This window comes from Ochotona princeps, chromosome 1, assembly GCF_030435755.1.
Source record: "Ochotona princeps isolate mOchPri1 chromosome 1, mOchPri1.hap1, whole genome shotgun sequence".
In the NCBI taxonomy this organism is placed as follows: domain Eukaryota; kingdom Metazoa; phylum Chordata; class Mammalia; order Lagomorpha; family Ochotonidae; genus Ochotona; species Ochotona princeps.
This window is the reverse complement of record NC_080832.1, coordinates 45,279,312-45,299,655: the sequence shown is the minus strand read 5'-3', so window position 1 is coordinate 45,299,655 and position 20,344 is coordinate 45,279,312. Positions and strand designations below refer to the sequence as shown.

The window sequence follows — 20,344 nt, the reverse complement described above, 5'->3', positions numbered from 1 at the left end:
ACATTTGCAAACTCAGCTTCTCTTTCTGCACCTTCTGGGACTCCCATAACTCTTATATTTGGCCTCTTAATAGTGTCTTTCAGTTCTTGAAAACTTTTTTGGTCTGATCCAGCTCTGCTTCCAGCTTTTTATTTGCTTCCCCCAGATGACAGGAAATATGTTTCAATTCTGAGATTCTTTCTTCTGCTTGCTTCACTCTATTTTGGAGACTCTCCACTGTACTTTTAATTTGCTCTACTGTGTTCTTAATTTCTGATATGTCAGCCTTGATTTGCTTTATTGCTTCCTTAAATTCCTTGAACTCTTGTATGTGCTTCTCCTTTTTGATCAGAAGCTTTAAAATGAGTTGTCTGAATTCTGTATGCCCCATTTTCTCGATGTCTTCCTCAGTGAACTCTGAGGTTGGCATAGGGTTTTGCTCCTTTGCAGGGGAGTTTTCAGTAATATTCATTATGCTTTTGTCTCTTCTTTTGCTCTTGGTCATTGCACTTCTGGTTAGCAGAGTCTTCTCCTTAAGGCAGGTTTCTAAGCTGTGTCATCCACAGGTCTACAATACGATTTTACTTATTGCAGTTGGTACACAACTTTTTGCTTGTAGCCACTTGTGCCTCAACCTCCAGCGAGTTCCAGGTCTGGGTTCTTATGTTAGATTTCCACCATGGTCTCCACAGCCCCAGCTCTTGGCTCACCACTCTCTACCTCCTGTGATACTGTGTTGAGTCTGCACCATTGTCTCTGCAACCTTTCTCCCACTTTCTGTTGGAGCAGGTTCCAGGATTAGGGAGACACCAGGTGTCCTATATAGTTAGGTTGTTGGTGGCGCTCATCTTGTCGGAACCTGTTGGACTTTAGGTCGGGGTGCCACACGGACCTATTTTGACCTGTACGCTGAAGCATTCAGTATTATTTTCCTGCGGGAGTAGTGCAATCACAGACCTCAGCAAGTTCTCGCGAGATCAGCACATGTGCAGGTCACTGTTGTCCCCAGCAGTCCCAAAGCTATTGCCACAGTGCCCAAAATGGCGCCTGATATATAACCACTACAGTTCCTGATTTGCTGGCCGTCAGATCTGAGGGCTATCCAGACATGCCCTGGATGGAAACCGTAGAATGCCACATCGTTGCAGTTCACTGAGACAGAAATGAGCTCACTCCCAGGTCAGTGTATGCTCAGTGCTTTCCCTTGTCTTTGCCTCCTTACGCAAAATGGCGCCCAATTTGGCTCTAAGGGGCTGACTGGGCTGTGAAATCCACTCTGTTCTCGCACTGCCCATCTGAGATCTGCTGCTCTGTTTCTGCTTCTGGTCAAATCAAACGGACCAGCAGAATGGACGATTCTTTGTCTGGGCTCACCTCCCAAGGTCCCAGTGAAAGTCCCTTCCCACCTGGTTGCTGCTGGAGTTTCTGGCTGCTGGTAGAGTTCAGATCGCCGTGCTGGAGTATCAATCTCTGCAACACCACACCGTTGTGTCCACTACTTTCCTGTGTCTGTCCGTCTCCAGGTACCCCTCTGCTGCTGTTCTGAAATATGTCCTATTTCCTGAAATATGTCCTCTCTGCTTCATCCTGATTAAATGTTTTCCCATCCGCATAAACGTGTCCTTACCCTATTCCGCCATCTTGATTCTCCCCCACAGTAGTTTTTGATAATGAAAGGTAGCCCTTGTTTTCATCAAAGTTAAGTTGCTAATGCCTAACACAATGACTTTTTTCTAGGAAGAAATTTATTCTAGACTCTCAGAGGTCAAGGTATATAAATAGGTGAAACAAAACCAAATTTCACTGGGCAGATAAGTACTTTGGTTAAAGCTGAATTGGGCCAGGAAGGATGTGGAAACAAACAAACAAACAAAAAACAACAAACAAACACACACAAAAAAAACCCAGACTTAACCAGATGGGTCAGTTCCAACACTCTGATATGATTACTCAAAGTCCCAGTAACAAGTTTACATGCTAAACCAAATTTAACTGCATTTAAATATTTTGCTTATATGTTGGTTAATATAGTTATTATAAAATGCTTACATTTACATAGAATATCCAAACCTCAATTTTTGAAGGTTCTGGAGAAATAAACACAAAACTTACCAGTGATTACCTGGGGAGAGTGAGGTAAAGAAATTGACAGATATAAGGCCAGCTCTGTCCTGTTCTTCCAAAGTATTTTATTTTTTCACAATAATCACATCCTATATTACATTTTTATTGTTTATTTCTTTTCATATACTTGAAAAGTAAGCCAGGAGCCAGGACCTCCATCCAAGTCCCCCAGCCAGGTTACCCAAGCACCTGCTGCTTCCCAGGATGTATTAGCAGAAAGTCAGATTACAGAGGAACCAAGATTCCAAACTGCATTCCAAAATGGAATGCAAGTGTCCCAGGCAGAGGCTTCACCTACTGTGTACAATATCTGCCCCATATTACATTTTAAGCAGAAAAATAATTGAAATCTGTAAGATTTTGTGTGAACAAAAAAGTACTCCTTTCTCTTGGATAAATGCACATGGGTGCAACTGCTGATTTGTTTGGCAATTACATGTTTGATGTCTTTAATAACTTCCAAGGGCACTGGGGGTTACTAGCATTTCATACAGGTGATGTTTTGTGTCACAGCTGTTCCACTTGTGATCTAACTCCTTGCTAACATGTCTGGGAAGCAACAAAAGATAGCTCAAGCACTTGGGCCCCGGCACCCACATACAGTGATATTCCTGGCTCCTGGCTTACACCTGGTCAATAAGACCTTTGGGAAATAAGCTAGCAGATGGAAGATCTCTCTCTCTCTCTCTCTCTCTTATCTCATCTTGTCTCTCTCCATAACTCCTTCTAGAGTGGCAGTATCATTTTTGTCTTTTTAGATTTATTTTATTAATTTGAAAGGCATAGTGACAGAGGTGGGGCGGTGGGAGAGAGAGATCTATATTCTGGTTCACTATTCAAATATCTGGGACAGACAGAAGCCAAGAGCTAGAAACTCCTTCTAGGACTCCCATACCCGTGGCAGGGGCCCAAGGACTTGATCCTTCTTCTGCTGCTTTCCCAGGCAGATTAACAGGAAGCTACATCGGAGGTGGAAGTGGAACTCAATCTCAAGCACTATGATATAGGGTACAGGAATCCCAGTGGTAGTTTAACCTGCCATGTCAGAACATTGACCTTGGGCATATTTTTCTGGAGTGAAAATTTGAGTTTCATATGATCCAGCTTTCCTATTTTTTTCCTTTATAGATTGCATATTTTGATTCCAAGACTAGGAGCTTTCCACTTAGCTCTAAATTCTGAAGATTTCCTCTGAAGAGTTTTCTATTCTTATAGTGTAATGTTTGATACTTAAGACTATTACACATTTTGAAATATTTTTTTTATAAATATTATGAAGGTTGTTTTGAAATTCCTTTTTTCTACTGGGGATAACCAATTGTTCCAGCACCATTGGGAAAAGGCAGTCTATTTCTCTTCTGTTGAAGTGCTTTTGCACAAGTCTGCCTCTGGGTTTTCTGTTCTTCCCTTTTGACCCCATGTGTCTGCCACTGCCCCAGTGCCACACAGCCTTGATTACTGTAGCTGTGTTTTCAGACTTAAGGCAGGAGAAATCTATCCCTCACACTTTATTCGTCCGTTTTCAAGCCTGCCTTAACAATTCTAGTTTCTTTGGCTTTTATGTACATTTTTTTTTAAAAAAAATCAAGTATTTCTATAAAATATGTCATTGAAAATTGATAGGAAATGCATTAAACCTGCACTTGAGACTTCCAATGTGTGAACACAAGATGACTCTCTTTTTAGTTTCTTTCATCATCTTTCTGTAGATACCAGTAAAAAAAAGTTACAAGTCTTGCTAGGTTTATAGCTACATGTGTCATTTTCAAGTGATCTTATGTTGCATTATAGTTTGATTTTTGACATCTTATGTGCTTATACTTTTGCACAGGAACCTAATTTGTCCATTTTTCTATCCTACCTTGCAAACCTGCTGAACTCTGATGTTCTAGGAGATTTTTGGTACAGTCCTTGGAATTTTCTGCATACACAACAATGTCATCTGTAGATAGGGGCAATTGTGTTTCTTCCTTTCTGATCTATACAGCTCCCCCCATGTTTATCCTTAACTATCTTGATCCTATGTTGAAGAAGAGTGAAGAAAGAAGACATCCTTACCTTCTTCCTAAAAGTGAAAGGATGGAAAAAGATATTCCAAGCTAATGGTAAGGAAAAACATGCGGGTATAGCCATTCTTATATCAGATAATATAGACTTGATGTGAAAAACATTAAAACAGATGAAGAAGGACACCACATAATGATCAAACGATCCATTCAGCAAGAAGCAATCACCATAATAAATCTATATGCACCAAATGCAAGGCATTTAGCTACATGAAACAAATATTAATAGATTTAAAGGGAGAAATAGACTCCAGTACAATAATAGTGGAGGACTTTCATACCCTTCTAACATCAATGGATAGTTCCAAGAGACAAACTCAGCAAAGAAACAACAGAATTCACCCAAAACTACAGCAAATGGTCTTAGTTGATAGCTACCGAACCATTCATCCTACAGAGAATACACTTTTTTTTTCATCAGTACATGGAATCTTCTCCAGAACTAACCATGTTATAGACCACAAAACAAGCCTCAGCAAACTTTATAAAATCGAAATTACACCATGCATCTTCTCAGCCTATCATGGAGTAAAACTAGACACCAAGAAGCCAAAACACCCAGGAAGACATGCAAACACATGAAGACTGAATAATATGCTACTAAATGAGCACTAGGTTAGACAGAAAATCAAAGGGGGAGATTTTAAATTGCTTGAAACAAATGAAGGCATCAACACAATGTATCAAAACTTATGGGACACACTCAAGGAAGTGTTAAGACAAAGTTCATCTCAATCAATGCTTATGTTAAGAAATTAGACAAGGAACTAGAAAAACAAGAGCAAAGCAGTCCCAAGATTAGTAGGGAAAAAAATAAACAAAATAAAGGAGAAAATAATCCAAATAGAGACCAAAAGAACTATACATAAGATCAATGAGTCAAAGATCCAGTTCTCTGAGAAAATCAACAAAATAGACTTCCAATTAACAATGCAATATGTATCACTCCTTCCAAATCAAAGATAGACTCCCAATGAAACTCTAGGACATATCTAGACAACGGGATCCCAGACTCTCTAACGTTGTCTCTACCAGCAATGTCGGGGCACAATTAACTAACACACTGATCGAATTATGACTTTCTATAAAAGAGCACATATTCTAATAATACGGGGAAAATCAATCTGGGGTGGGAATGGTGGGAGTAGAATCCCAGACTCTATGGAATTGTACCATAAAATTCAAAGAAAAATGGGCACGGCGGCGTGGCCTAGCAGCTAAAGTCCTCGCCTTGAAAGCCCCGGGATCCCATATGGGCGCCGGTTCTAGTCCCGGCAGCTCCACTTCCCATCCAGCTCCCTGCTTGTGGCCTGTGAAAGCAGTTGAGGACGGCCCAATGCTTTGGGACCCTGCACCCGCGTGGGAGACCCAGAAGGGGTTCCTGGTATCCGGCTTCGGATCGGCTCGCACCAGCCCGTTGCGGCTCACCTGGGGAGTGAAACATCAGATGGAGGATCTTCCTCTCTGTCTCTCCTCCTCTCTGTGTATCCGGCTTTCCAATAATAATAATAAAATCTTTAAAAAAAATTCAAAGAAAAATGTACGTAAGAAAAGTTGCTCAAAGTATACATGTTCTCTTGTGACAATTTTAATGTCTACAAAGGCAGGAATGTGCTTCGCTGACTCATTCCCTGATCTTGATCATTTATATCTTCTCTGTTTCTTTCCCAATCTTACTGAAAGTCTGTCAATTTTATTTCTCTTTCCTGGAATCTAGCGCTTTGTTACATTGTTTACTATTTTTTTATTTTTAATTTCACTAATTTATGCTTATTTTTATTAGTTTCTTCTTTTTAAAATATTTAAGATTTATTACAAAGGTGAGGGGGTTGCAGATACATGTGAGCCTCTAATTACAATGGAGGGGGTAAGGCTGGAGGGGGAGGGGGGGTGAGATACATGCTTCAGTTTTTTCTCCTGGGTTGAGAAGGAAGGTGGGGGAGAAAGGAGATACCCCACTCCTTGCTATCAGTCTGTATAACATGGGGTTCAAGATGGGGAGGCAGGGAAGTTACTTGAGTGGTCTTGATTGTTCTGCGAAGTTGTTGGCTTTTCTTGAACCAGGAGTGATTCTTTCCAAGGCACCTTAGCCATCTATGTGTACTTTAGCATGCCCACAGACTTTCAGGTGCATGCTGTAAAACTTGGATTATTGTTCAACCTGATTATTGTTCAACTTTGCAGAGTTATCTGAGGCCCTCTGCTGGCTTAGATGAGCTGGCTGTCATGTGTTTAGCATGCCTCTGGATATGTTCTCTATTGTACAGGCATCAGCAACTGAGGAGGCCCAGTCCTACAACACGTGCTCCAGGGTCAGACCACATGTCTATGTGATTTTCTCTGAGATTAGGGATTCAACTCTGAGATGAAGAGTTGAGGAGCCCCTTAATAAAACTCACCTGGAAAGTCCTCAGACCTTTCTTACGTGTGCCAGCTGGTGCAGGATCAGACTCAGCCTTCCCACTGTACCAGCCAATGCACAGTGACCAGCCCCACCCCACCAGGCTGACTCACATGAACCCACAAGTGCTGTGGCCTAGCCCAACCCAGCCCACCTTAAGTCCCAGCTCTTACATGCATTGGTGGGTGCTGCAGCCTTGTTTGGTTGATCTGAAAGAATCCCTACCATGCCCAACCAAAGCCCTAGCTTCACACGCACTGGTGGGTGCTGAGGCATAACCCAACCCAGCCCATCTCCAGCTCTGGTGCACACCAGTGGGTGTTACAGCCTAGAAGGGACCTCCCCGAGTTCTAGAACCCCAGCTTCAATTCTCCCAAGTGTCAGTGGATGCTGTAACGCAGCCCAGCATGACACACCTCCAGCCCCAGTTTTCTTGTATAGCTGTGGGTACTATGGCCTAGATTGTCCCATGATGCAACAGTCTTTTTTGGCTAGGTGATTTGTGCTTCTGGGTAGAATGAGAATCCTGAACGCCCTTACTTTTAGATTTTCCCCCTTCACAATTACCATCCTGTGTGTGTAGGTTTTGTTTCTAAACCAGATTGTTCTGTTTGCTTGGCTCTGGAAACACCCCATGCTCATCCTATTTCTGACTTGGTTTTGACTTTCACATGGTCTCAGCAATTCCCACCTTGTGCTTTTGTCCCTGATTGTGCTCTGTAAGACCTCTAACCGGAAATCAAGTGGACTTGCCTCTTTTAATGAAAAACAGGACTAGCTTGGCCTCCCAGGGTTTTGGTGACTCTACCCATCCCAATCATGTACTCTGAATTTTAGGAAAGAAAGGAGAAACAAGAGGAGAAAATGGAAGACATGAGAGTTTCAGTTGAAAGATAAATTCACTTCTTATTTTTTTTGAAAGGCAGAGTTATAGAAAGAGAGAATCTTCCACCTGCTGATCTACCCCCTACACAGCTAGAATTTGGTTGGTCCAAAGCTGGGAGTCAGAAACTTCTTCTAGGTATGCAACTGGGTGCGAATACCCAAGGACTTGAGAAATCCTGCATAACTTTCCCAGGTCATTAGCAGGGAGCAGGATCAGAAGTGGAGAAACAGGCCTAGTGCGATGACTCAGTGGCTAAATACTCACCTTGCATGCACAGTGATCCCATATGGGCACCAGTTTGTGTCCCAGCTCCTCCACTTCCCATCAAGCTCTCTGCTTGTGGCCTGGGGAAGCAGTAGAGGATGACCCAAAGCCTTGGGACCCTGTCCCCATGTGGGACATCCATAAGAAACTCCTAGCTTCTGGCTTTGGATTGGTTCCGTTCTAGCCATTGCAGCCACTTGGGGAATGAACCAGCAGATGGAAGTTCTTTCTCTCTGTCTCTCTGTTTCCCTGTAAACCTGCCTTTCCAATAAAAATAAACAAAAAAAATTTCTTTAAAGATTCATTTATTTTTATTGGAAAGGCAGATATACAGAGTGAAGAGACAGAGAGGAAGATCTTCCGTCCGATGACTCACTCCCCAAGTGGCCGCAATGGCTGGAGCTGAGCCAATCTGAAGCCAGGAGTCTTCTGGTTCTCCCATGCAGGTGCAGGGTCCCAAAGCTTTGGGCCATCCTCACCTGGTTTCCCAGGACACAATCAGGGAGCTGGATGGGAAGTGAAGCCACTGGGATTAGAACCAACAACCATATGGGATCCCGGCGTGTTCAAGGCAAGGACTTTAGCCACTATACTATCACGCAGGCCCAAAATAAACAAATCTTTAAAAAAAAAAAAAAAAGAAAAGGAAATGGAACAGCCGGGATTCAAACCAGTACTCAGATGTGATAGTGGTGCTGTGGACAGAGGCCTAGCACCAGCACCAATATATCAGGGCACCCGCACCAAGGCCCCAAATGTTATGCATGGAAGATAATTCCAAGTCATATGATTAGTGACAGCATCAGGTGTACCCCGCTCTCAAAGGAAACTTAGGAATAAAGCCAACTGAGTGCACCTTCAGGTAGGGACAGAAAATCCTGGCTAAGGAAATAAGACAGGATTGATACGCGATTTCAGTAGGTCTTCTTAAAATCTAAATTTCTGCCAAGATGTGGTTAGTTAAACATCTCAAGAAATATCTATGCTACAAAAAGGAAACAGATCTTTGTAAAAATGATTCATAGGATAAGCATAGAACATATGTAGGCTTATAAAGATCAGGGGCAAGGGAGTGGAAGAGAAGCTATTTATCTCATTTGGAGCATCGTCTGCCAAGTCTGTGTCCTTCACAATCTCATCTGGTAACTGCAAAGGTAGTAAAGTGGGTGGTTATGGATGCGAGGAGCAAGGAGGGACCAAGTCTGGTGTCAGACTGCCTGGCTTCCAGTGAGAATTCTGCTAAGTATCACGGCTCATGGGTTATTAATAATCTGCCACTCAACTGCCTAATTCTATGAATTCTATGTTCTCTACCCTAAACACTCAATTAACTAAGAGCACTGTTGTTTGGATATAGCTTTTGGAATGAAACCCCATAAGGGGCTCAATAGTTACACAGAAAACTCTGCTAAGAAAGATTAATCAATTCTTTAATTTCAAGATATTTCTCTTTCTTGCTTTTTCTGATCTATGATCATCTTCATATGGTCTGGACTCATAATTATTTCTAAGTCATCTGACACAAACATTAAGATTTTCAAAGAAAGCAGAAAAGTCATCTTTCAGCATGCAAAACCTAAATGCACTCAACCAAACTGAAATTCTACCTTAGGGCTTTCCTTGATATTAAACTCAGGGAAGTGAAAGATCAAAAGACTGCAAAATAGAAAAGGCAGATGGTAGACTTTTTTTAATTAGTGAAATTTCCTTTTAGAAGTTTTAGGTTCCCAGAAAACTGAATGAAAAGGATCCCTTGTACCCATACCTGCACAACTACTTCAAACAGCTCCAGCAGCGCGGCCTCACACAGCCCTCATGCTTTCCACACTTCCTACCTGTCCTCACTGCAGACAGCGCGAGTGTTCATGGGCCTTTCCAAGTGCCACTAGAGTCCTCACCTGCCCTGTGGCAGACACCCAATCTCAGGAACCCACAACCCTTAGGCCAAATAGCCAAGGGCCTAAAGAGATGACAGGAGACAGGAACCAGTACTCCCTGAAAAGTCTACTTCTTTATTTTTATTTTGTTTTTGCTTTAACGCTTCCAGAAATGCTTTTCGGAGACGCCAAGAGGTTGCATACACTTCCCCAGAGGCTTACTTTAGCATCAGGACCACATCCTGGATGGCAATGCACAAGTGTCCCAGATTGTCCAGTTTAGACTCCTCCTTCTAGAAAGGATTACACTGAGGCTTAGAGATGGGAAGGAGCTTCCTGCAGGTCACAGTTCAGGCAGCAGGAAGGAGGCAATACTGGACACCATTCAGTTTCCTCCTCCTGCCTTCTTGGGCTTCCCATGTTTTCCTTTCACAATGGTCACAATCTACAGACCTGTAGGTCAATAGGTCAATAGGTCATAAGACCTACAGTACCGCAGCATGGAACCTACAACCCCACCTAAGGTATTCACTAACTTCGGGTGTCACTCCCCTATGGAAGAGCTACTCTCGAGGCCCCTGGTCCAGCTCTTCCTACTTTGCAGCTAGGTTCCAATGTGGGGACAAGATTGAGCAGGGTGAGGCACTGTGACTGATTAGCCGAGCCTCTTGACTCTTCATTCCAACCTTCATGTCAACAGTTTTTGACCATTATGGGTGAAGTGGAAGGTTCTTTATCCTGGCGATCCTGTAAGACAGTCTTACATTACAGATGTACCAAACTCCAGGAAGATTTTCTGTGTACAATGACCCACAGGGTGGAAAAGGGCATCTAGTTTCCCTTCCCCATCCAGGTGAATGGCTTAGGGCACCATGGAATCCTAGTTCCCTGAACTAGAGTGGGGGACTTCAAGGATAGCAAAGCTTCAATACTCCCTGTGCCTTATGCCAAGCACTCTACATCAGTCTTCCCTCTCCATCCCCATCACTCAGAGTTAGTGTGAGTGTAAACAGGCCAGAGAGTAAACTAAAAGGATGAAGCTTCTTCCTACTCCACTAAATACATTTAGAAAAAAATTGAGAAAACATTTTAAAATATAGTTGCCAATCTTCCCTCCATACCACCCATGAAACAACTGTGAAAAGAAAATTTCAAATACTTCAGGAAGCAATAAGCTCAATACATTTTGTATCATTTCAAAAGATAATTTTCAAAAATTTCTGTTTACCTTGACTTCAGTTTATCCATATGACAACATAGGACAACTGTTTCTAATTGTGTTTCCAAGGAAACAGGTCTATCCCCACTGGGAGTTTTAGAGCATACACTAAATAGTGAAAACGCTGTGCAACAAAGAACTTTCATGGCATATTATGTAGTTGGGTAGCTGTCTCCTCTTATTAATTTCTCATCACTGCCCCTGTACTCTGCTCATTGGTTATAAATCCCTTACTGTTTTTAGAACTAAACTTGATCTTCCACTTAGTCCCACAGTCTTAACATTCATCCCAATAGTTCTTTCTTTTTTTTTCCTACCTGCCCATATTTTTTTAATTTATTTTGAATTTTAGATGTTGACATACTTGATCTGAGTGAGATGAATCAAGAGTTAGGGAAAAGTGGGTGTAATCATTGTTTCCAAATTTTTACATTTCTCATTCTTGTTTCAAGGAGTCGGGGAGGGAAGGATAAGGAGAAAAGCCATAAATAGCCTCCCAACCACTCCAGCACCCAGTAATGGAGACTGGCCATCCAACATCAAGCCAGGGTCCCAATGTGGTACGTACTCCAAGGGTTCTGCATAGGTGGTTTGGATAGTTTTGAAATGTTGTTGATCTTGCCAGTCTAAGGAGGAGTGAATGCTTTCCACGTCCATTGGTTGACACAGTTGATCTCAGAGTCTCCATTTGCCTGGATATTTGCTGTCATCATTTGGCTGGACTAGTCGTCAAATGTGTTCTGTCCTCCTTCCTCTGGGATGTTATAGATGTCCCCTGCAGGGCTCAGTGGGCTGCTGTACCCTCCATATGGATCTGGGCCAGCTTTCTACTACTCTGTTTTTCCACTTAAGAAGACCAGTTCTCACAAGTGGACCAAGGACCCTAGCCAGTTGACTTAAGCCCCGCTGGACCTGCCACCCCTGGGGCTCATAGATCAGGCATCCACTGTGCAGGTGGGTCAAGTATCCAGGCCCGGCAACCAGGCCCTACCAGATCCCTCGCTGCCAGGCTCACACACCTGACACTCACCATGCAGGTGGGCCAAAGACCCAGTTTAGATAACTCTGGTCCCACCAGAACCCCCCCACTCCCAGGGCTCACAGATCTGGCTCCTGCCATGCAGGCAGGCCAAGGACCTGGGCCAAGCAACATGGGCCCTGCCTGACCCCTAGCCCCAGGGTTCACAGACCCAGCCACAACCGCACAGACAGGATGAAACCTGGGCCAGGCAACCCGGGCCCTGCAGGACCCCTTGCCCCTGAGAATCACAGGCCAAGTACCCACCACGCAGACAGGTCAAGGCCCTGAAACAGGCAACCCTGGTCATGCTGGAACCCCTGCCTCCAGAGCCTATGGACCCAGAACCCATCTTCCAGGTAAGCCAAGGACCCAAGCCAGGCAATCCAAGCCCTACTGGACTCCCAACTCCTGGGGCTCAAGGACCCAGCACCCACCTCCTCTTGCTGTCATGGCTCGCTTCACCTCAGCATCCATCAGCGGGTGCTGCAGCCTGGCTCAGTCCAGACTGCCACGTGTTCCAGCTCATGCTGGTGGGTTCTGCAGCCCAACCAGCCCTCAGTGCCAGCCCTGATGTGAGCCGGCTGGTGTTGCAGCCTAACCTGCCCCCTCCTTCATCCCATGCTGGTTCTCAGATATGCCAGTGGGTGTTATGAACTGGCCCTGCCTGGCCTACTTCTGGACCTGACACGTATGGGCTGCTCCTTGTCTTGATTCTTGTGCTCATCTGCAAGGGCTGCATTCTGACAAAGGAGTTTCCCAAGCTCCCCTATCAGGTCTTTTCCCAATGGCAAATTTGCACACACTGGTGAATCTTTGGCCCAGGGAGACTGTCTACCTCTTGTCCTGGCAGCAATCGTGGCCTTGCCCAACCAGTCCACACTGATTTAGGTTCTCACTGTTGGGTGCTGCAGCACAACCATACCTGGCCCACACCCAGACACAGCTCTTGGGTGGTTTAGCGGGAGCTGAGACCTAGCCCAGCCTGTTTTACACACTTGTTGACTCTCATACATACCAGTGGGTGCTGAAGTCCAGCCAGATCTGGTGTTCCCCAGACCCAGGTCCCATGCTGAGAGACTGCGGCCAGTCCAGCCTAGATCATTACCCCCATCCTGGCTCTCATGCTTACCATTGGGAACCCATCCTCTTAGTACCCCAACCAGACCTGTTCCCAGCCACAGCTCTTATGCATGCCAATGGAGATCGCTGTTCCACAGGAGAGAGAACCCATACTGCCCCACAAATTCTGCCTCCAGAGTGTCATGGCCCAGCAACATCCACACATTACCCACATTCACTGTTCAAACTCTCGGTTGTGGGCACCTTGATCCAGCCCTATCCGGAGAGCCCCCATCGAAGCCTCAGTATGTGCCTGTGAGTGGTATTCAGTGATGGCCAATGCTAACTACTCCAGCTCAGGCCTCCTAGGTGAACTGGAATCTTGGTCTTACCCTTAAAGGTCATCCTATTTCTCATACCAAACAACTCAGTATCAGCACCCTTGCTTACCTGCTGGAACAGTGGCAATGTCCATGGAAGTCCCTTGGAAGCCATTCATCACCTGGACATGAACTCTGAAGTTTTTGACGACCTCACCTGTGCCAACCACCAGACCACTTATAAGCCTATACCCCTAAGTCCCCAGAACTTGTTGACGGGCAGCCAGTGGGCTTCACAGTTGATGGGGTGGAAGCTCCTGTTCTAGCGCCCAGCCCGACCCAATTTGGTGTTAGCGCATTTAAGCAGCTGGTGGGTGAAATTCCCAAGTCAGGAGGTTACGCTGTGCTCTCTCTCAGCAGCTGAAACTGCATGCGGCTGGTGTGGTGGAAGCTCCCATTCGTGCGCCCTGCAATAGTTGTTAATAAAATAGTCTTCCTCCTCATCCTTATGAGTTCCAGGAAAGTGGGGGTGAGAAATATCTAGTCCTCTCACTTCATTGCTTTCAAACACCAAGAACAAATCATCAGTCTTGTATTTTAGAATCTGATAGATTCTAGCTTGCAAAGTTGTTTCAGGCTAGAGAGAGAGTTCTTCAAATTCACTATTAATGGGGCCCGGTGCAGTAGCCTAGCAGCTAGTCTTTGCCTTGAATGTACCGGGATCCCATATGGATGTTGGTTTGTGTTCCAGCAGCCCTGCTTCCCATCCAGCTCCCTGCTTGTGGTCTAGGAAAGCAGTCAAGGACGGCCTAAAGCTTTGGGACCCTGCACCTGCGTGGGAGACGTGGAAGAGGTTCAGGGCTCCTGGCTTCAGATCGGCGTGGCTCTGGTCGGTGGATCATCTTTCAGAAGATCTTTCTCTGTTTCTTTTCCTCTGTATATCTGACTTTGCAACAATAACAACAAAAAAGAAATACATTTTTAAAAAAATACCAAAAAATCTCACTATTAATGAATAAGTTGACATTAACAATGGCTTACATACTTCTAAGATTAAATTAGTCATGAGAAAATAACTAAAGCCAAGTACGTTGACAAAAGTCAAGTTTCTGAACCAATAAGAGAAAAGACCAGAAAACAACAAGTAGCTGGAGTGAACTGAAGCATTTAAAAATCCCTGGGATTATATATGTATGTATGTATATATTATATATATGTATATATGTGTATATATATATATATATTCTCTCCTTTCCTGATAAATAGAAATAAGTAAATAATAAAAGAATGAAAGAAAAAGAGAGGGAGGGTGGGATGGAGAAAGAGGGAGAGAGAGAAAGAAGGAAAGAAGAGAGAGGGAGAGAAAGAAAGAGAAAGGGGGGATAAAGGAAGGATGGGAGGAAGGAAAGAAATAAAGAAAAGAAAAAAAAAGAAAAGAAAGAAAGAAAGGTCCTAGAGCCATAGTATTTTCTCAACTGGCTAATCCTCCACCTCCACGTGCCAGGATCCCATACGAGTGTCAGTTCATGTTCCAGCTGCTCCACTTCCCACCCAGCTCCCCACTTATGGCTTGGGAAAACATCAGAGTACAGCCCAGTGCCTCAGGATCCTGAACCCATGTAGGAGTCCTAAAAGAAGCTTCTAGGTTCTGACTTTGGATCAGCTCAGCTCCAGGTGTTGCAACCATTTGGGAATGAACCAGAGGATAGAAAATCTTTGTTATTGTCTCTGCTTCTCTCTGTAAATCTGTTTTTCCAGTAAAGAAAAAAAAAAAATCAAGTCCTGCTCAAGTTTAAAAGACTTGACTATTAAATGAATATCAGAACCAAAGAGTGTGAAAATTAGTAGTAGCCTAGTGGTAGCCTAGTGCCTAAAGTTCTCACTTTGCATGTGCCAAGATCCCATATGGGCACTTGTTTGTACCCCGGCTGCTTCCCTTCCCTTCCAAGTCCCTGCTTGTGGCCTGGGAAAGTAGTAGAGGATGGCCTAAATCCTTGGGACCCTGAGCTGACATGGGAGACCCAGAAAAAGCTCATGGCCCTTGGCTTCAGATTGATTCAGTTCCAGCCATTGCGGTCACTTGGGGAGTAAACCAGCAGATGGAAAATCTTTATCTCTTTTATGTAAATCTGCCTTTCCAATAAAAATAAATAAATTCTTAAAAAAAAAGTTAATAGAGAATTAGAAAAGAGGAAAAAGGGTCTGGTGTGATAGCCTAGTGGCTAAATCCTTGCCTTGCATCCACCAGGGTTCCATAGTGGTGCTGGTTCATATCCTAGCTGCTCCTCTTCCCATCCTGTTCTCTGCTTGTGGCCTGGGAAAGCAGTAGAGGATGCCCCAAAGTCTTGGGACCCTTCACCGATGGGAGACCAAGAAGAAGCCCTTGGTTCCTGGTTTCAGATTGGCTCAGCTCCAGCCGTTGTGGCCACATGGAAAGTCAAGCAGTGGATGGAATATCTCTCTGCATCTTCTCTTCTCTCTGTATTTCTGCCTTTCCAATTAAAAAAATAAAATAAATCTTTAAAAAATTAATGAGGAAATAATGTGTATGATATAAATTATAAAGTTGTTGCCTGGGACACTTGCATCTTCTTATTTTGGAGTGCTTAATTCTAGAGGCCTGGTTATACTGCTTCTCATCCAGCCGCCTCCTCCTGTGTACCTGCGGAGACAGCAGATGATGGCTCAAAAGCTTGAGTCCCTACTTCCCATTCGGAAAACCCAGAATGAACTGTGGGCTTCTGTCTAGCCCAGAGCTAGCTGCTGTGGGCAACTGGAGTGAAGCAGTAGATGAAAGTTTTCTCTCCAACTGTCTTGTTCCCTCTATGACTCTGCAAGAAAGCAGAAGAAAGAAAGAAAAGAAGGAAGGAAAAAAGAGAATGAGAGGAAAGAAAAGGCAAAGAGAGGAAAGAAATGATGAAGTAACAAAGTTTAGGTTGTATACTATCATTCCCCTGTAAACATTTTTATCTGGTTTCATTCCTTTTGAAAAGCAGAAAAACAAACAAAGAGAGGCAGAGAAACAGTGCTCTTTTATACCCTGATTCACTCCCCAAATTCCTGCAACAGTCAAGGTCGAGCCAGGCCAAGGACAAGAACCCAGCACTCTATCAGTGTCTCCCACATACGTGGCAGAGCCCCAGGTACAGCCACCACTTGTTGCCTTCCAAGACATGTGTTAGCAGGAAACTGGACCGGAAACAGATTCATTGGAGCTCAAGCTGGGCACCCTGCCAAGGGCTGCGAGCATTGCTAGGAGTGGCCTGGCCAGATGCTCTCCCCCACCCCTGCAGGTCCCTTTGTGCCAACTTACTTATCCAACTATGTAACCACTTTTGTGTATATAGTTAATTTGATTAAATTTCTCTTAATAGATCATAACTGAAGTAAGAGAGATGACTATTTTCACTGTATACATATATGTAAATATATGCATTGAATTAAATAGGAAAAGGAAATTCAAGGAAACAGTTGTTTATAAGGATTTCAACTTCAAATCTTAGATATCGAATTTGGAATCATTTTAGAATCATTTAGAATCTGTTATCTAAGTAAGACAGGACACATTTTATTCATAAAATGTCAGGCCTTTGCCCATTTTTACAGAAGAACCAGTAAATATTAGCATAAATTGCAGGATGATATGCAAAATACATACTGAAGAGTTCATGGAAGAAGAAATTCAGTGGAGAATAGCCAGAGAAAGACCCTTTTGTGCAGAATCTTGTAGACAGATCCCAACAAGCATGTTTCTTGACGGAATTTAGTTCATAGATGCCAAATGCCTTATTTTAACAAACCAACATCCCATACCAGGGCACTGCCTGTCTGTGATTTTGCTGCTCTGCATCCGATCCAGTGTCCAGCTAATGCACCTCGGAAAGCAGCAGGTGATGGCACAGATGTTCGGGCCTCTGCAGACCAGCTGGAATTCCAGCTCCTGGCTTTGGCCTAACACATCCCTGGACATTTTGTTCATTCGGGGAAAGAACAGGTGCCTGGAAGATCTCTTCCTGTCTCTTTTGTTGTCTTTCCAATAAAGAGACAAATCTTTTTAAAAAGAAATGAAAGTCAAATCTTCTGAGGTTTAAACTAAGCACAAAAGCTTAAAATAGAGGTTGATGTGAGTGTAGCAATTCAATGAATCCTCTTTGTTTTAACATATACAACAATACCATTGATTATCTGTAGTATCTTCAGGAGTCTCTTTTACCTTAATTGTCTTACCTAGAGATTTGCTTTAAGTACCTATGAAACTGTGTCACATAATACAATGTAATTAATGAATTAAAAATAATAATAATAATAATAAAAAAGAAATGGCACGGTGGAAGTAACAGGATCCTGCTGGCCTTTCTCTTTCCTGGCTGATACCTGACCCCGCCTCTTGCAGTGTCTGCCTCGGGAATCTGGTGTACAAGAGGGAACCAGTGCCACCACAGCACAGACCGAGACAGGAAAGGTCACTCAGGGCCCCCACCTGCCTCACCCTACGAATTCCTCACGGTTCAACAAGAACTCCTATTGTCTTAGCTCTATTCACAGCTCAAAAAAAAAAAAAAAAAAAAAACCAACAACAACAAAAGAAAAACGAGACCTGGCAGAGCCTAACAGAGGCTGCACAATCTCACTTTCTTAGAAAGAATGAGAGAAATTGGGAGACAGGAAAGCAGGAGCTGGGCGGTGATTCAATGTGTCTAACTATCTTTTTATGTTTCTGAATACATGGATAGTCAATATTTTCATGAATAAATTTACTTCCAGTTAAGAGTTGGAAGCCTACTATTATTAAGCACCTATTTTATAGGCTCCAATCGCATATACCCATTCAGTCAGTCTTGGTGTCATCTAGGGGAATCGGGGATTGTTTTTCCCCCAGGAAACTAAATCCCCAACCCCAGTCTGTGGCTGACCTGTAATTCAGATGTGGATTGCTTCATTTCCATGCAAAGCTCCAAAGACAATCTTATTTAAAATTTCAACAACTTCTTTTGGTTTCTAATGAAGCAGAGAGGAAAAGAGAAATGCGCACATGAAAGGAGTCCGTGCCACCAACGTCCAAAGCTCACAGCCTTGGAGTGGGGGTGGCGACTGCTCTTCGCCTTCCTCCAGCGTTTCACGTCAGGTGGAGCCACCTCAGGGCGCCCGGGGAGGCAAAGGTCGCGGCTGCAGCGGAAGTGCAAGGAGCACTGCCAGGAGAGCAGACGTGAGGAGAAGTTTTAGCATTCGTGTCTGACCTGTTCTCGTCCATGCTCACTGCCATTGCCTTCACCTAGGCGCTAATGGCCACGTCTTTCTCCACTCCTCCAGTGTGCTTTCTCCCAAGGTTTTCCCACCACTCACCCATTCAGAGAATCGGATAGAGCCATGCTTCCCTGAAGCCTCCGTGGCTGACCCGCCCTGCCCATTTGCCGCCCTAGCTCTGAATTCTGGCTGTCAGCTCTGGCCCACCTGTTCTCTTAGCGTTGGCCTCCGGGTCCCTCTGCATTCCTCATTCTTCCGCCCTTGCCTTCCTCTTGCCCTTGTCCCAGTCAGGCTGTTGGCCGAGATCACCCCTCCCCCGGAGGTGCATTTCTAAGTCAATTCCACCTGCTCAGTCTTCTCACAGGTGGTCAAATTGGTTCTCCCTAAACGCACTACCCTAGTCCCCTGTAAACTTGCTGATCCGTTTTAACCATTTCAAGTGTCACATGGGTTTAGTGCTCTGACTTTGAGTTAGGTGAATGAGTGAATGAATGAATGAATGAAGGGATTTGAGTCGGTCTTCGTTGCCACTAATATGAAAAAAGCTTCGGGTTCCAGCGTAGCTAGCCCTGGCATGCTCACCCGTGCGCGGCTCCACCGTCTGGAGGGGGCAGTCCCACAGCGCACTTGGGCTCTCTCGGTCTCTCCCGCCAGGTGTACTTCTGGCTGGCGCTTCAACCGAGCTGGGGCAGGTGAGGCGGAGACGAAGAGCCCAGTGAAGCCGCGAGCGCCCGATACCAAGAGAGGTGCGCAGGCGGCGCCGGGCGCGCCCCGAGGCCAGCCGCCGGTCACCGCCCCGGAGCGACTTCCTCCTTGGGGGCCGGCGCGTGAGGCGGGACGGGGCGGGGCGGCCAGGGGACGCCCCCGCCCTGCTGGGCTCAGGGCCGCCCCAATGGGATTCGGTGCGGGGCAGCGGCTGCGCCGGCTCCCGGCGGCGCGGCGCTCGGCCGCGGAGGAGGCGGCCCGCTCCGGGTAGCCACGGCGCAGGACCCGTCGAGGGGAGACCGAGCTTGCCAAGCTGACGCCTGGCGAGGCCATGGAGCCCGGCGCCCGCGGTGCACCGCCGGCGGGGCCCGCCGGCCCGGGCCTCCTGACCTTGCTGCTGGCCGTCTCCGCCCCGCTCCGGCTGCAGGCTGAGGAGCTGGGTGAGTGGAGTGCGTCCGGCGGGCTGCAGGATCCGGGGCGCTGCGGGCGGGCTCCGGGGAGGGCCAGGCCCGGAGGCACCGAGTGCGGGTGCAAGTCCGGGCTCTCCGCCTGCACCACCGCGTCTGGCTCTGCCAGCTACTGCTCGGGGAGGGGTGGGGTTGGGGGGCACGTAAGTCGCTACATTCCAGATCACGCCCCCACCAAACTCCTTACCCGACGCACGCCAAAACAAGAAAATCAACGTGGCGTTTCTTCACTTTTCTTCGCTGCCCCGATACTCCCACCCCCAAATCCCCCGCCTCCGGCCCGGCCTGATTAGTTTCCAGACTTCCTGACTATCGGCGCCGGGAGAAGGGACGCTTGGGTTGCCCTAGGAGAGAGCTGAAGCGCAGGGATGGACTCCCCGGAGTGTTGTTGGCTTGGCGGCCGCGCGTGGCGTTGGTAGCCCGGCGCGTGCGTTTGCCTGCTTGCACCGAGTGGTTGGGCACTGCTTTCCCGAGCTTGGCCTCGGAAGCAGGCTGGCAGACGGCGCCACCGCCTGCTCGTCTGTGCCCCGCTTGCGGCCCCGGTTGTAGTCTTGTGGCTTGGATCCCTCTTGGCCATTTGAGTGACTGTTTGCCTACGATAGTAATTTTCTCTGCAGCACCTGGTGCTTGGTCTCCAGTCAAACTTGATTGACTCGCAACCAAGTTTACTCTCTGCCTAGCACCCAGATCAGAGCAGGAAACCGGTTTGCCA

The 20,344-nt window shown here is 45.7% G+C and overlaps 2 protein-coding genes across 2 annotated transcripts in view; one reads left to right on the top strand and one right to left on the bottom strand.

Moving 5' to 3' along the window:
* Positions 1 to 19,136, bottom strand: part of ROS1 (ROS proto-oncogene 1, receptor tyrosine kinase) — a 151,275-nt gene extending 132,139 nt beyond the window's left edge. Inside the window, exon 1 of the mRNA XM_058655096.1 lies at positions 19,043 to 19,136. The gene's annotated coding sequence lies outside the window, so the exon portion shown is untranslated. The remainder of the gene's footprint in view (positions 1 to 19,042) is intronic.
* Positions 19,137 to 19,320: 184 nt separating this feature from the next.
* The window catches only part of DCBLD1 (discoidin, CUB and LCCL domain containing 1), an 85,549-nt gene continuing 84,525 nt past the window's right edge, over positions 19,321 to 20,344 (top strand). Inside the window, exon 1 of the mRNA XM_058654900.1 lies at positions 19,321 to 19,605. Within this exon, the coding sequence (XP_058510883.1) occupies positions 19,497 to 19,605 (109 nt within the window). The 5' untranslated portion in view covers positions 19,321 to 19,496. The remainder of the gene's footprint in view (positions 19,606 to 20,344) is intronic.